At 37.2% G+C, this 17,213-nt stretch overlaps 1 protein-coding gene across 5 annotated transcripts in view; it reads right to left on the bottom strand.

Annotated features, from left to right (window-relative positions):
• CNOT6 (CCR4-NOT transcription complex subunit 6) overlaps positions 1-17,213 on the bottom strand; it is a 66,311-nt gene that overhangs the window by 28,855 nt on the left and 20,243 nt on the right. For 3 of the 5 annotated variants that reach the window (XM_060095062.1, XM_060095064.1, XM_060095063.1), the window contains exon 3: positions 64-250. The exons of 1 other annotated variant lie outside the window; for it this stretch is intronic. In XM_060095062.1, coding sequence (XP_059951045.1) covers positions 64-250 — 187 coding nt within the window. Of the gene's footprint in view, positions 1-63; positions 251-1,014; positions 1,065-17,213 lie in introns of those variants that run through there. One more of the 5 variants, XM_060095067.1, reaches the window with a different exon arrangement.

The raw sequence follows: 17,213 nt of genomic DNA, 5'->3' as shown, positions 1-17,213 counted from the left end.
AACAATATAATAATATATTTTTTTAGGGGGGATATAGCTATGTACTAAGTTGAATCTGTATACCTGAGTGATACCATGTTTCCGAGTTCTGCCGGTAAACTCCGGATTTTATTAGAGGACAGGTCCAGATACACCAGATTGTGAAGCTTGGCAATGTCTGAAGGAATGCGGGACAGGGAATTGTCACTTAGATACAAAGCTGTCAAGTGAGTTAGTGACCACAAAGATGAGCTTAAGCTTCTTACTTTTCCTGTAAAAGAAGAAAAAAATGGGGTAAGAATTATATAGTGTTCTATACCAAATGTAAAATAGATAGCTAGTGGGAAGAAGCTGCATAGCACAGGGAGATCAGCTTGGTGCTTTGCATCCACCTAGAGGGGTGGGATAGGGAGGATGGGAGGGAGACGCAAGAGGGAGGAGATATGGGGATATATGTATATGTATAGCTGATTCACTTTGTTAAACAGCAGAAACTAACACACCATTGTAAAGCAATTATACTCCAATAAAGATGTTAAAAAAAAAAGAATTATATAGTGTTCTCTATAGTTTGATCCATGGATTAAGTAACATTTTAGATATTTTACTGAGTAATAATTTTTTTTAAATAAATTTATTTATTTATTTTTGGCTGTGTTGGGTCTTCGTTGCTGCACATGGGCTTTCTCTAGTTGTGGCGAGTGGGGGCTACTCTTCATTGTGCTGTGCGGGCTTCTCATTCTGGTGGCTTCTCTTGTTGCAGAGCACGGGCTCTAGGTGTGCAGGCTTCAGTATTTGTGGAGAGGGGGCTTCAGTAGTTGTGGCTTGTGGGCTCTAGAGCACAGGCTCAGTAGTTGTGGAGCACAGGCTTAGTTGCTCCGCGGCATGTGGGATCTTCCTGGACCAGGGCTTAACCCGTATCCCCTGCATTTGCAGGTGGATTCTTAACCACTGCGTCACCAGGGAAGTCCCATATTGAATAATAATTTATCACACAAAAAACTGTGAGAAAGGGGTCAATAGTAGAAACCTTACCGATTCTAGAACAATTCACTGCTATGATTAAGTTATAAACTCTCCACTTGGCAGACTAAAAAAAAAAAAAACCCATTTAAGGCAATATATCAATATTTAGATTCCATTGTTATTTTTAAGAATACAATAGTTAAGACTTTATCCTTTAAATTAGCCTCAGCTATGACAAGAAAAAGCATGAATAATTTATAGTAATGATAAGTCCAATATTTCAACATGAATGATTTGGACTTATGCAAAAAAAAGAAAATCAAATCTAGTATCTCAGAGGCTATTCATATCTGTACTCCAGAAAACAAGAATTTTGCCTAAAAACAGAAGGTACGTGAGATATTCTCAGCTTAGCAAACTTTTAAAACCAAGAGTACCAAGGTAATAATTTCATCAATAATCATGTAATTAGACAAATCTGTACTGTATAATTAAAAGGAAAAATAGCTGCCCAGAAGCATTTCAGATATTAAGTCATAACTAAATAAATCAAACAGTAACAGACGTAGGATTCAAGAGTCAAGAGTAGTGACTAGAAACAGAATAATTTCTTTCAATGCAATATTAAATCTGTACTTTGGCAGTTCTTGGTAAGATGACAATTGTTTCTAAATTCACCTAAGATTTTCCCCATAATATCTTTAATAGTGCAGGTTACAGTCTGAGAGAGAATGAAACAAATGGATGTAATGAAAATATAAGTCTTTGAAAACTGATTTTCTATTGGCTGAAAAAGCAGTCTAGAAACTTCTAATCAAAATGGAATAACAGGAACCAAAATTACTAACCCACCTGAACAATTATAAAACCAGACAATATACATGAATCAACAAATATCAGAGATCAGACACCAATCAGCACAGGAGAGTGATCCCTGAAGGATGAAAAACAAACAAGACAGGCCAGCAGCAGCACAGGGAGGGGATTCCAGGGAAAGAACACTGATCTCCCACAAGTTCAGGACACAAAGCGAATGTCCAGGGAAGCCAGGATGACTAGAATTTACAAAGGCAGAGTACCAGAGAGGAGACAGATGAACAGAAAGGTCTGGAGATTTGAGGTTCCCCTCAAGTTGTCAACTGAGTACTGATCACCATATGCATGTGAGAAATTGCCTGAGCCAGAGGAAAAAAACACCCAAAAGGAGTAAAGGTAACAACCCTTAGGTTCACACATCACCCAGGTTCACACATCACTCAATAAGGTAAAATTCACAAGATCTGGCACCCAATTAAAAATTACTAGGTATGCAAAGAAACAGGAAAATATCATCCATAATGAAAAGTCAGTCAATTAAGACCAGTCCAGAAAAGACAATGATGACAAAATTAGTAGACAAACATTAGAAGTTACTTTAATTATATTCCATATGGTCAGAAGCTAGAAGGCTAAACATAGTAACTAGTGATACAAGATAGCACACTCAAATTGAATTTCTAAAGTTGAACACCATGGTTAAGAGGAAATGGGGAATGACTGTTAATGTGTTGAGGGTTGCTTTTGGGGACAGTGAAAATGTTCTCAAATTGACTATGGTAATGGGTGCACAACTCTGTAAATATATAAAAACTACTGAATTTGCACCTTAAGTGGGTGAATTGTGTGAATTATACTGTTACCAATTACAGCTGTCACCAAAAGAGAGGCAAACAGACACCACACACAGAGGCAGAAAAATTTCCACATTAATGCACGGAAGGAAAAAAGTCCTATCGACCTAGCAACCCAGAAAAAAACTTTCAAGAGTGATGGCAAATTGCAAGATGAAAAGAGCTATGGAGATGGATGGCAGTGATGGATGCACAACATTATGAATGTATCTGATAAAAAAACCTTCCCACAAAGAATATTCTAGAACCAGAAGAGTTCATTGGCGAATACTACCAGACATTTAAGGAAGAATTAATATCAATTCTACACAAATTCATCCAGAAAACTGAAGAGGACACTTCCCAACTCATTCTATAAGGCCATCATCATCCTGACACCAAAACCAGACAAAACTAGTACAAGAAAACTACAAAACATAAATGTAAACTGACAAAACAGATCCAACAATATACTAAAAGGATAATGACCAAGTAAGATTTGTGCCAGAAAATGCTAGGTTTGTTGAACATTCAAAAAATATAATGTAAAAAATGTTTTCTCAGAAAAGAAAATCATCTAAATAAATGCAGGAAGAGCATTTGACAAAATCAGCATCCTTTCCTGATTTTTAAAAATCTCTCATACCTGTGGATTTTTCAGCAGAAACTCTACAGGCCAGAGGGGAGTGGCACAATATATTTAAAGTAATGAAAGGGAAAAACCTACAACCAAGAATATTCTACCCAGCATTCAGATTTGGAGAAATCAAAAGCTTTACAGACAAGCAAAAGCTAAGCTTTACAACAAACCAGTTTTACAACAAATGTTAAGGGAACTTCTCTAGGTGAAAAATAAAAGGCCACAACTAGAATGAAAGTTATGAAAAAGCTCACCAGTAAAGGCAAGCATACAGTAAAAGTAGGAAATCATACACACACACAATCCTAGTAGGGAGGCTAAAAACCAAAAAGTAGTAAAATCACTACATCCACAATAAGCAGTTAAGAGATACGCAAAAAAATAGGACATAAAATGTGATATCAAAAACAGTAATTGTAAGGGGAGGAGAGTACAAATGCAGGGTTTTTAGAATGCATATACACTGCTATACAAACCTCATGGTAACCACAAACCAGGTATCTATAATAGATATACACACAAAAAAGGAAATGGAGTTTAAACATAACACTAAAGACAGTCATCAAATCACAATAAAAGAAGATAAGGGAAAAAAGACCTAAAAAACCAAATCTAAAACAATTAGCAAAATGGCAAACAGAATATACATATCAATAATTACCTTAAACGTAAATAGACTAAATGCTCCAACCAAAAGACACAGAGTGGCTGAATGGATGCAAAAACAATACCCTATATATGCTACCTACAAAACACTCACTTCAGAACTAAAGACACACACAAAGTGAGTGAATGGAAAAAAGGAATTCTACCGAAATGGAAACCAAAAGAAAGCCAGAGTAGCAATACTTATATCAGACAAAACAGACTTTAAATAAACATTGTTACAGAAGACCAAGAAGGAGACTACATAATGACCAAAGGATCAATCCAGGAAGAAGATATAACAACTTTAAATATATATGCACCCAACATAGAAGCACTTAAATATATAAGGCAAATATTAACATACATAAAAGGAGAAATCAACAATAACACAATAATAGTAGGGGATTTAACACCCCACTTACATCAACGGACAAGTCATCAGAGAGAAAATCAATAAGGAAACAGAGACCTTAAATGACACATTAGACAAAATAGACTTAACTGATAAATATATAGAGCATTCCATCCAAAAGCAGCAGAATAAACATTCTTGTCAAGTGCACATGGAACATTCTCCAGGACAGATCACATGCTAGGCCACAAAACAAGCCTTGGTAAATTTAAGAATATTGAAATCAGGGTTTCCCTGGTGGCGCAGTGGTTGAGAGTCCGCCTGCCGATGCAGGGGACACGGGTTCGTGCCCCGGTCCGGGAAGATCCCACATGCCGTGGAGCGGCTGGGCCCATGAGCCATGGCCGCTGAGCCTGTGCGTCCGGAGCCTGTGCTCCGCAACAGGAGAGGCCACAGCAGTGAGAGGCCCGCATACCGCAAAAAAAAAAAAAATTGTAAAGAATATTGAAATCATATCGAGCATCTTTTCTGACCACAATGCTATGAGACCAGAAATCAACTACAAGGGAAAAAATGCAAAAAACACAAACAATATGCTATTAAACAGTCAATGTACCACTGAAGAAATCAAAGAGGAAATAAAAAAATACCTAGAGACAAGTGAAAATGAAAATGAAACTGAAAACACAATGATCCAAAACCTATGGGACACAGCAAAAGCAGTTCTAAGAGGGAAATTTATAGTGATACAAGCTAACCTCAGGAAACAAGAAAAATCTCAAATAAACAACCTAAACTTACACCTAAAGCAACCAGAGAAAGAACAAACAAAACCCAAAGTTAGTAGAAGGAAAGAAATCATGAAGATCAGAGCAGAAATAAATGAAACGGAGACTAAAAAAATAATAAAGATCAATAAAACTAAAAGTTGGTTCTTTGAAAAGATAAACAAAATTGACAAACCTTTAGCCAGACTCATCAAGAAAAAAGGGGAGAGGGCCCAAATCAATAAAATCAGAAATGAAAAAAGAAGTTACAACCGATACCACAGAAATACGAAGGATCATAAGAGACTACTATGAACAACTATATACCAATAAAATGGATAATCTATAAGAAATGGACAAATTCTAAGAAAGGTATAATCTCCCAAGAATGAACCAGGAAGAAATAGAAAACATGAACAGACCAATTACCAGTATTGATTTTGAATCAATAATTTTAAAACTCCCAAGAAACAAAAGTCCAGGACCAAATGGCTTCACTGGTGAATTCTACTAAATTTTTAGAGAAGAGTTAACATCTAACCTTCTAAAACTATTCCAAAAAATTATAGAGGAAGGAACATTTCTAATCTCGTTCTATCAGGCCAGCATCACCCTGATACCAAAATCAGACAAAGATATAACAAAAAAAAAGAAAATTACAGGCCAATATCACTGATGAACACAGATACAAAAATCCTCAACAAAATAATAGCAAATTGGGGCTTCCCTGGTGGCGCAGTGGTTGAGAGTCCGCCTGCCAATGCAGGGGACACGGGTTCGTGCCCCGGTCCGGGAAGATCCCACATGCCACGGAGCGGCTGGGCCGGTGAGCCATGGCCACTGAGCCTGCGCGTCTGGAGCCTGTGCTCTGCAACGGGAGAGGCCACAACAGTGAGAGGCCTGCGTACCGCAAAAAATAAGAAGAAGAAGAAGAAGAAGAAGAGCAAATTGAATCCAACAACACATTAAAAGGATCATACACCATGATCAAGTGGGATTTATCCCAGGGATGCAAGGATTTTTCAATATCCACAAACCAATCAATGGGATATACCACATTAACAGACTGAAGAATAAAAACCATAGGATCATCTCAATAGATACAGAAAACACTTCTGAAAAAAACCAACATATATTTATGATAAAAAAACTCTCCAGAGATTGTGGATACAGAGGGAACTTACCTCAACACAATAAAGGTCATATATGACAAACCCACAGCTAGCATCACACTCAATGGTGAAAAGCTGAAAGCATTCCCTCTAAGATCAGGAACAAGACAAGGATGCCCACTCTTGCCACTTTTATTCAACATAGTTTGGAAGTCTTAGCCACAGCAATCAGAAGAGAAATAAAAGGAATCAAATTAGAAAGGAAGAAGTAAAACTGTCACTGCTTGCAGATGACATGATACTATACATAGAAAATTCTAACGATGCCACCAGAAAACTACTAGAGCTCATCAATGAATTCGGTAAAGTTGCAGGATACAAAATTAATATACAGATATCTGTTGCATTTCTATACACTAACAACAAACTACCAGAAAGAAATGAAAGAAACAACGTCATTTTGCATCACATCAAAAAGAATAAAATACCTAGGAATAAACCTACCTAAAGACCTGTACTCCAAACAACTATGAGACCCTGATGAAAGAAACTAAAGACAAGAAACACAGATGGAAAGATATATCATGTTCTTGGATTGGAAGAATCAATAATGTTAAAATGACCGTACTATCCAAGGCAATCTACAGATTCAATGCAATCCCTATCAAATTACCAATGGCATTTTTCACAGAACTAGAACAACAAATTTTAAGTTTGTATCAAAACAGAAAAGACCCTGAACAGCCAAAACAATCTTGAGAAAGAAAAACAGAGTGGGAGGAATTATACCCCCTGACTTCAGACTATACTACAAGCTACAGTACTCAAAACAGTATGGTACTGGCACAAAAACAGACACATAGATCAGTGGAACAGGACAGAAAGCCCAGAAATAAACCTACACACTTATGATCAATTAATCTATGACAAAGGAGGTAAGACTATACAACAGAGAAAAGACAATCTCTTCAAAAAGTGGTGTTGGGCAAACTGGACAGCTATATGTAAATGAGTGAAATTAGAACGTTCTCTAACACCATGTACAAAAATAAACGCAAAATGGATTTAAGACCTAAATGTAAGACCAGATACTAAAAAACTCCTATAGGAAAACATAGGCAGAACAATCTTTGACATAAATTGCAGCAATATTTTTTGGGGATCTGTCTCCTAAAGTAAAGGAAATAAAAGCAAAAATAAACAAATGCAACCTAATTAAACTTAAAAGCTTTTGCACAGCAAGGGAAACCATCAACAAAACACAAAGATAACCTACTCAATGGGAGTAAATATTTGCTAATGATATGACCTATAAGGGATTAATATCCAACATATACAAAAAGCTCATACAACTCAATATCAAAAACAACCAACCCGATTAAAAAATGGGCAGAACTGATTAGTTTTCCAAAGAGGAAATGTAGATGGCCAACAGGCAGATGAAACGATGCTCAACATCTCTTATCATTGGGAAATGCAAATCAAAACCACAATGAGATACCCCTCACCCCTGTCAGAATGGCTGTCACCAAAAAGAACACTAATAACAAATGTTGGTGAGGATGTGGAGGAAAGGGAACCCTCCTGCACTGTTGGTGGGAATGTAAACTGGTGCAGCCACTGTGGAGGACAGTATACGGTTTCTGAAAAACCTAAAAATAGAATTAACATACGACCCAGCAATTCCACTCTTTAAACACTAATTCCAAAAGATACATGCTTCTCAATGTTTATAGCAGCATTATTTGCAATTGCTAAGACATGGAAGCAACCTAAGTGTCCATCAACAGATGAATGGATAAACGTGGTATAGAGATACAATGAAATACTACTCGGCCATAAAAAGGAATGAAATTTTGCCATTTGTAACAACATGGACGGGCTTGGAAGGCATTATGCTAAGTGAATAAGTCAGAAAGAGAAAGACAAATGTTGTATGATATCATTTATATGTGGAATCTAAAAAATATAACTAGTGAATATAACAGAAAGGAGGTACACACTCATAGATATAGAGAACAGACTAGTAGTTACCAGTGGTGGGAGGGCGGGGGCGATATACGGGTGGGAGGTACAAACTACTGTGTGAAAGACAGGCCACAAGGATGTATTGTAGAACATGGAGAATATAGCCAATATTCTATAATAACTGTAAATGGAGTGTAACCTCTAAAGATTGTATAAGAAATTTGAAAAAAAATTTAATAAAAATAAAATAAAATGAATCCTCTTGTACACTAAAAAAATTTTTTTTAACTCTCAGTAAGCTAAGAATAGAGAGCTTCCTCAATCTTGATAAAGAGCATCTACAAAAAGTTTAGTGGTTAAGGGATAAATCCTTTCCCTAAGGTCAGAAACAAAGCAAGAGTATCTACTCTCACCACTACCATTCAACATTACACCAGAAGTCCTAGCCATTGCAAGAAGACAAGAAAAATTAAAAACTGAAAAGAGAGAAGTAAAGCTCTTTATTTGCAAATACCAAATCATCTATTTAAAAATCCTATGGAATCTATAAAAATGCTACCAATATGTGAGTTTAGCAAAGTCATAGAACGAAAGATCGATATACCAAAATACCGTATTTCTGTATGCTAGCAATGAACAATCAGAAATTGAAATTTAAAAATCATAACATTTACAATTATTTACTGTATTATGTATCAAAATTATGAAACATTTAGGGGTAAATTTGACCAAAAAAATGTGCAGAACCCGTGTGTACTAAGAACTACAAAACAATGCTGAGAGAAATGAAAGAAGTCCAAAGTAAGTGAAGAGAGATAGTGTTCACAGATCAGAAGATTCAGTATTCTTAAGATGTTAGATCTCCCCAAAGTGGTTTACAGAGTCAACACAATCCCAATGAAAATATGAACAAGTTTGAAACTGGCATGCTGATTTGAAAATTCAAAGGACTTAGAAAAGCCAAAGCAACTCTGAAAAAGAACAAAGCTAAAAGACCAACACTACCTGATTTCAGGACTAATTATATAAAGAACTCTCAAAACTCAATAAAAAGAAAACAACCTAAAACAGGTAAATGATGTGAACAGACACTTCACCAAAGACGACATAGAGACGGCAAATAATCACATGAAAAGATGCTCAACGTGAGTAGTCATTAGGAAAATTCAAATTAAAACCACAATGAGATACCACTGCACACCCAGAAGAATGGCTGAAATTAAAAAGACTTGCCTTGCCAAGTGTTGGTGAGGGTATGGATCAAAGACATGTAACAGGAATGTAAAATGAGACAACCTCTTTGCAAAACAGTCTGTCAGTATTTTTAAAAGTGAGACATACACCTATCATAAGACCAGTTCCATTCTTAGGTATTTGCCCAAGAGAAACAAAGCTATGCCCACACAAAGACTTACACATAAAATGTTCACAGTAGCTTAATTTGTAATAGCCAAATACTAGAAATCATCCAAATATGTTCATCAACAAGTGAATGATAAACAAATGTTGGCATATCCAAATAATGGAATAATACTCGATAATAAAAAGAATGAACTACTGACCAACAAAAATGGATAAATCTCAAAATAAGTAGAGTAGACAAAAAAGAGTACATACCTTATGACTTCACTTACATAAAAATTCTACAAAATGTAAAGTAATCTATGGTTATAGAAATCAGAACAGTGGTTGCCTGCGTATGGGAGAGGGGATGAAGAAACGAGGGTGGCAGGGAAGGATGGATTACAAATTTAGGGGAATGATGGGTATGTTCATTCCTGAATGTGGTGATGGTTTCAAAGATGTACACGTAGATCAAAATAATCACATTACTCAATTATTACATGTCAACTATACCTCAATAAAGTTGTGTAATAAAATCTATCTTGATCTAAGAAGGTGTTTTTCCTTACTGTATAATAATTAAGAGCAGAATCTGTGACACAGACTATTTGTAAACTCAATTTGATTTACTTAATTTTCAGGTCATAAAACTGAAACACACAGCTAATATTCAATATGAATAAAGCACTTAAAATATAATAAACTATTTACTGAGAGCCTACCACTTGTTTCAGCCCCCTACACTCAAGGTACTACTTAAGAAGAAAAGGTAGAAGGACTTGAGAAATGTATTTTTATACTTCAACTTAGTTGGAAGGATATAAAATTCTCAAACAATAAGGTAGCCAAAAAGAAAACCAGAAAGTCTGTGAAGAAGGGAAGGGGGGAAAAAGTCAAGTATAAGGAATCATGTATAAATACATAAATCATACAGGGGTTGGAGAGAAAAGGGAAGGGAAGACTCAGATCTCTACCATACGCCAAAAAGAAAAATTCTGGAATAAAGTTATAAACACCAAAACCCAGAAAATAAATGGAAGAGAATATATCTAAGCAAAACTCCTATCCTAGAATCCAACAATGAAAGCACTGTCAGGTTTGAATTCATTAAAATTTAAAACCTCTACAGTTCACCTTTGAACAATGTGGAGGCTCCACACATAACCTGCAGTAAGTCCTCTGTATCTGCAGTTCTGCATCCTCGGATCCAACCAACCTTGGATCGTGTAGTACTGCAGTGTGCATTTACTGAAAAATACCTGCACGTAAGAGGGCCTATGCAGTTCAAACCGGTAATTTCAAGGGTCAACTGTATATAGTGGAGATGTCAACATGTTCAGCAGCCAAAGAGATAACATCCATTAATTCAGCCAACTTTCAGTGACTAGTATGCTGGTGTGGGGACAGAATAAGACAAAGTTCCTACCCTCAGGATTTTTTATGTGAGCTCCATAATAAAGAATAAAACAAAAATATGGGCTTCCCTGGTAGCACAGTGGTTAAGAATCCGTCTGCCAATGCAGGGGACATGGGTTTGACCCCTGGTCTGGGAAGATCCCACATGCTGTGGAGCAACTAAGCCTGTGCGCCACAACTACTGAGCCTGTGCTCTAGAGCCTGCGAGCCACAACTACTGAGCCCATGCGCCTAGAGCCCGTGCTCTGCAACAAGAGAAGCCACCACAAATGAGAAGCCTGCGCACCACAACGAAGGGTAGCCCTTGCTCGTCACAGCTAGAGAAAGCAGCACGAAGCAACAAAGACCCAACGCAGCCAAAAATAAATAAATGAAATAAATTTTTAAACAATAAAACATAAAACAAAAAATAAAGCAATCAGCAAAAGGAAAACGAACAACAGATAAGAACAAGTAAATCAATCAATAAAAAACAAAGGATCAGTAATTTTAAAAAGTTCATTTCAGTAATGAAAGAGATGCAAATTTAAATAAAACACTTCTACCTACGCAAATAGCAAAATAAGAAGATTAATACCCAGTAATGACAAGGCTAAGGGGGAAACAGATGCACTCATGCATTATGGAAAAAATACAACCATATTTTAAACCATATTTTAATCCTGTAGTAATAGCTACTAAAATTTTAAATCTGAATATTCTTTGCCCCACCACAATTCCACAATTAGAGGTTTACCTTATGACAATGCTATTCAAGTATGCCAAGATATATACTCTTAGTAGTAGGGAAAAATTTGAAATAACATAAATGATCATTAATAGGGCATACTTAAATTTTGGATCACATATACAATGCAGTTCTGCAGCCATTAAAGAGGATGCAGTAGAGCTATATACATTGATACGGAAAGATGTTTCTTTAAAAAAAAGAAAGTAGGAAAAAAGCAAATTTCAAAGCATTATATTATAGTACTCCATTTTTGAAAAAAATTTGGTTTAAAAGATCAAAGGTTATAGAAGCAAAAGACTGTAACATACTGTAATAAATCTCTACTGGTAGAACTAGGTAATCCAAGAAATTAAGGTTCCTAATTTTCTGGTAGAGGGCAATGAACAAGGAAGACAACTTTTGAGGTTCTGATGACATCTATTTACTCAATAAATTGAACATATTCATGGAGCACTCAAAAATTTGCATTCAATTTTAAGCAGTTTAGTGACTTGAGAAAAGCTGGGATTATCCTGGTCTAGGTTAAGAGCCTTGTTTTGTTTTGTTTTGTTTTTTGCGGTACGCGGGCCACTCACTGTTGTGGCCTCTCCCGTTGCGGAGCACAGGCTCTGGACGCGCAGGCTCAGCGGCCATGGCTCACGGGCCCAGCCGCTCCGCGGCACGTGGAATCTTCCTGGACCAGGGCACGAACCCGTGTGCCCTGCATCGGCAGGCAGACTCTCAACCACTGCGCCACCAGGGAAGCCCAAGAGCCCTGTTTTGATAAGTAATTTCATTCTAAAGTGCCCAGAATCCTTTATTGCTAAATATCAGGAGACAGAAAGAATCTAATTAGTGCTCCCTGAAATGAGAGGGGTGATTAGCAAACACTAAAGAGATTAGGTGTAATCACGGTTACCTACAGAGAGATCACTACCTCCACATTTGCAGATTCAGAAAAAAACACGAAATCTTGACTAAATCTCTGAAACTCTGACATTGTAGAAGAAATAAGAATTACAGTTGATCTTCATTACTCCTGGATTCCGTATTTGCAATTTGCCCACTCCCTCAAATTTATGTGTAATTCCCAAATCAATTCTTACAATGATTTCACAGTCATTCACAAATATGCACAGAGTAATAAAAATTGGAGTTGCTCAAGTTTCCAGCTGAGGTCCAACAAGGCAACATTCTTTCTTCTTGTTGCAGCTCTCACAATGTAAACAAGTATCTTTTTAACTGTTCAGTGCCACAGTTTTTGCATTTTTGTGCTTTCTAAGTGATTCTGATGTATAAAATGGCCCTCAAGTGTAGTGCTGAATGCAAGGCTGTGTAATGTGCCTCAGATAAAGCTTCCTTCAGGCACAAGTTACAGGGCTGCTGGCCATGAGTTTAATTTTAATGAGTGACAATATACATTAAACAAGGTGTCTTTAAATAGAAACACACAAAACAGCTTAAGTACTGATCAGCTGACAAAAATGTTACCACCAGAAGTTCATAGGAACCTAGCTCTTTATTTCCTCTGGGAGTAATGGTTCAGTATTTGCTAACTCAGGTAGTTATATAGAACATAACTACAGCGAATAATGAGAATCAACTATAATTGGAAAAGGTGGTAATTTGAATTTTTCTCCAGTCACAACTCCTGATGAAGTTCAAGACTAGGATTTCAGGCTCCTAGCAAGGGAAACTGCAACCTCACAAAAGGAAGACTCTGTTGTAAGATTTGGAAAGAAACTAGATTAAATTACACAAAGGGTGCTAAGGAAAACATTTGGCAGATTAAATTCAGCAATAATGCTTAGTTTAAAAATAGCAGCGTTGGGCTTCCCTGGTGGCGCAGTAGTTGAGAGTCCGCCTGCCGATGCGGGGGACACGGGTTCGTGACCCGGTTCGGGAGGATCCCACGTGCCACGGAGCGGCTGGGCCCGTGAGCCATGGCCGCTGAGCCTGCGCTCCGCAACGGGAGAGGCCACAGCAGTGAGAGGCCCGCGTACCGCAAAAAAAAAAAAAAAAAAATAGCAGCGTTGACATGGGAGGAAATGAACTTAATGCACCAAGTGTTAATCGTATGAGTTAATAAATGGAAGTTTCGATCCATAAAGGAAAACACAATTGCAAAGGTACATACACATCGTTGAACTGTGGTGACAAGGAATTCATGTCCTCAGAGCAACACAGAGATGCAGCCTGTTCAAATTAAACAGATCTAATTTAAGTAAAAGAAGATTATACCTGAAGGTAATAAGCCTAGAACCTGAGAATGGAAAGACTAAGGCCAAATCTTAGGAAGAAGACAAAAAGTGAGAGAAAGGGGAGAATGTTAGTTCAAAATAAAACGACCACCACAGTGTGATATAGAAAAGAGTGATGCATTCAAAGTCAGGGGACTTACATTTTACAGTTCTGAGCTCTACCACTAAGTAGCTCCACCACTTAATAACTGCCCTTAAGAAAAGAAGATGGTTTTTGCAAAGCTGAGTCACTAACATCTAAACTAGTTAATCTCCTTACACTTTTCTCAAAAACATAACATTTTTTAGATGAACATGCTTATTAAATAATACAGCACCATTAAAAAAAAATTCTATCACCCAGCATAACTACCATTATATCACATTCATATTGTTAATATAAAAAATAAATAGGAATCAAAATGGACTGAACTATACATGCTTCTTTAATTTGACTTAATAAAAGAAAAAATGAAAAACTAATGGAACTATAGACCTTCAAACTCTTTTTTCTTTTTCTTTTGCTACAAAAGATTTTCTAAAATCCCTCTAAGGTTAAGAGAAGTTCTAAAAAACATTAAAGGTTAGAGTCTGTATAGTTTTAACTGCATGCTTCACTTTTAAACTTGACTCCCTATAATAAAACAGAAAGAGATCATCATTTTACATTTCTTCCCAACGAGTCATTACATTACTTCTGTCAAAATTACAAACGCATATACCATTTGACCTACAAATATATCAGCAGAAATACAAAATAACCTACAAGGTTATTCACTACAACACTGTTTGTCACAGACTGACCATCAGTACTGTACCACTGAAATAAATTACAGTACACATGTGATAGAATATTATGGAGCTAAAAACATATAGGAAAGCTATCTATATACTTATTTAGAAATCGTTCTAAAACATGTTACATTTAAAAAAAGAGCACAGTGCAGAAATATGTGTATAATATACGACCTTTTGAATTAAAAATAAGGTATGGAATAAGAATCTATTTTGTATATGCACAGGACTCCAAAGGGATGCAAAAGAAATTAATAAAGCTGTATGTGAATGGCCACATGCCTGTGCATGCTAGGAGGTATAACAGGGGGATGAGAGACTTCCACTATATACTTTTTTATATTCTCACATGTCTCCTCTTCCTGAGATGTGGTTAACTCTGTATTCCACTGACTAATATCATTAACTCAGGAGTCAGCTATTCTAAGGATGCTTTCCATGATTCCCCCTGGTTAAGACAATCTTAGAGACGATAAATGGTTCAAGCTTTCTCCCCTGTATTTATCATGGTTTGATAATTACCTTATTGTGGGAATTTCCTCCTATAGCCTGCTGGATTCCCGAAATCTCATGTCCCATCAGAAGTTTCAGAATAAATGAATAAATGAGTGACATGTAAGTGATTCCAATGAGTTCATGATGGACTCAGAGCCACCATTCAGTATCTGTTGCCTCTACCTGGGTTTCCCTCCTCCCCTGTTTACCCACCCCCACTATGAACTTCCATATAGCAGACACCTGGGTTGTCCAGGGGGTGAGCAGATGCACAAGCTGATAACATAACTAAAGCTACCTGACTCTGGAGCTACACTTCTCACATTACCAAAACAGAGCCAAATACAATATTTAAATTTTTTTAAAAATCAGAAATATTTGATCCAGAATTTGAGAGACATGGTCTATCACTCTCCTATGGAAAAACAGTAAGTGTGAATACAGATGACTTTCATGATAAACTCAAGCTTTCAAAATGTTGGAAAATGTCACAAAGTAGAAAAGACTAATATGCAGCCTACAGCCAGGGCACCGGATTCAAAGATCATTTAATGACCAAGGAGTCCAGACCCAAGCCCCTATTTCCTGGAAGGTTCCTGGATGTGGCTCTGGTTAGTACATTCTCCTTGCCCTACAATGCTACTTCAAGAGCCTGGAACAAGTAGTTTTTCTGGGATATAGATGTATCTCAAAACCAGGTAACCAGTGTTGTCCCCATACAATGAAAAAGCAGTAAGACCACCACCAAATGAGGAACCTGAGAGTTGTTTGGTACCTGCAGATTCTTTAAGCACAATTTTCAAATCTGTGCACATCTGGATTTCAGTTTCCTATAACAAGAGAGTAATTTGTTGTTGACCAATCATCCCACTGGGGGAAAGAAAAACTAGGTAAAAATAGAAGAACCCCCCCCAAATGAGCTCAAAAGCAATGGAAGACTACAGAGGCAGCAAAGATGTGAGAGACAAAGAACCTGGAGGAAAGGGAAGCAAACAGAAGTAATGAGCGAGACACATCCCACCACATTACTTCTGGAAGAATATGTTAAATCACAAGCAGTAACGAGCAAGACACATCCCACCACGTTACTTCTGGAAGAATACGTTGAATCACAAGCAGAAGAAGCAAGTAGATGAAGTGAAAGCTGGGGCTGAAAGGCTGAGTTGTTGAGCACAACTTTAAGTCCTCTTACACATTTGGGAAGACAAAATGGGAACTGAAGAACCACCAAGGAATTAGACTCTGTTAACCATCAAGATTCCAGTTGGCATCTATAAATGGAATAGGGGTGACCCTGCAGTAAGTCAACTTTTACAACCACTGAACACCAGGCTTAAATGAGATGAATGAATCCCTGATTAGATTAAGGTCACCCACCCATTCCTACCACAACTGCCTGACAAACACAGAAGCAAATTCACTCCTAAGAAAGAGAATACCATCCAGACCATCAAATTATTCTACCAATTCATATATAATTGCTAGTATTTAATAAAAATTACCAGACCAAGGGAGTGAAAAACAGAAGAAAAAGAGAAACAACAAAACAGAACCCCCAGGAGATTCAGATACTGGAGTTACCAAACACAATTTGTTTTTAATTGATAGACTTACATTTTCAGCCAGATAGAGTAATATGGACTGGATTTACCCTCCCACCTAAAACAACGAAAAAACCGGACAAATATATGCAAAATTGAGTTTCAGACACTGGACACCAGGCAGCACAGGACAGTGATCGTTGATAGATGGGGAACAAACAAGGTGAGCCCTTAAGACTGTTCCAGTTTACTGCTACAGTTTCCAGAAAGTAATGCAGGGAGACAGAAACCAGGTGGAGTCTGGCGATATTATGTAAGTTGAGGAGATAAAGCTGGGAGTCCAAAGATGCCAAGGTGGCTATAGTTCACAGGGCAGAGGGCCAGAAAGGAGAGACTAAACAGATAGAAAGCTCTGGAGATCTGAAGAGAATACTCCCTCCCACCCACCCAACCAGCCACATTATCACAACTGGGAGGAAATTAGTGCAATTCAGTAACAAGTGCAAAGTGTCCACAGTAAGTCTGAAAGTAGTCGGGGCCCCAGAGATTCTCCAAACTGACCAGCCAAGGCCCCACACTGAGAAAAACAAAG

The sequence above is a fragment of the Mesoplodon densirostris genome, chromosome 3 (genome assembly GCF_025265405.1).
Source record: "Mesoplodon densirostris isolate mMesDen1 chromosome 3, mMesDen1 primary haplotype, whole genome shotgun sequence".
Taxonomy (NCBI): Eukaryota; Metazoa; Chordata; class Mammalia; order Artiodactyla; family Ziphiidae; genus Mesoplodon; species Mesoplodon densirostris.
The sequence above is the reverse complement of the archived record's forward strand: the minus strand, read 5'-3'. Positions and strand labels throughout refer to the sequence as shown.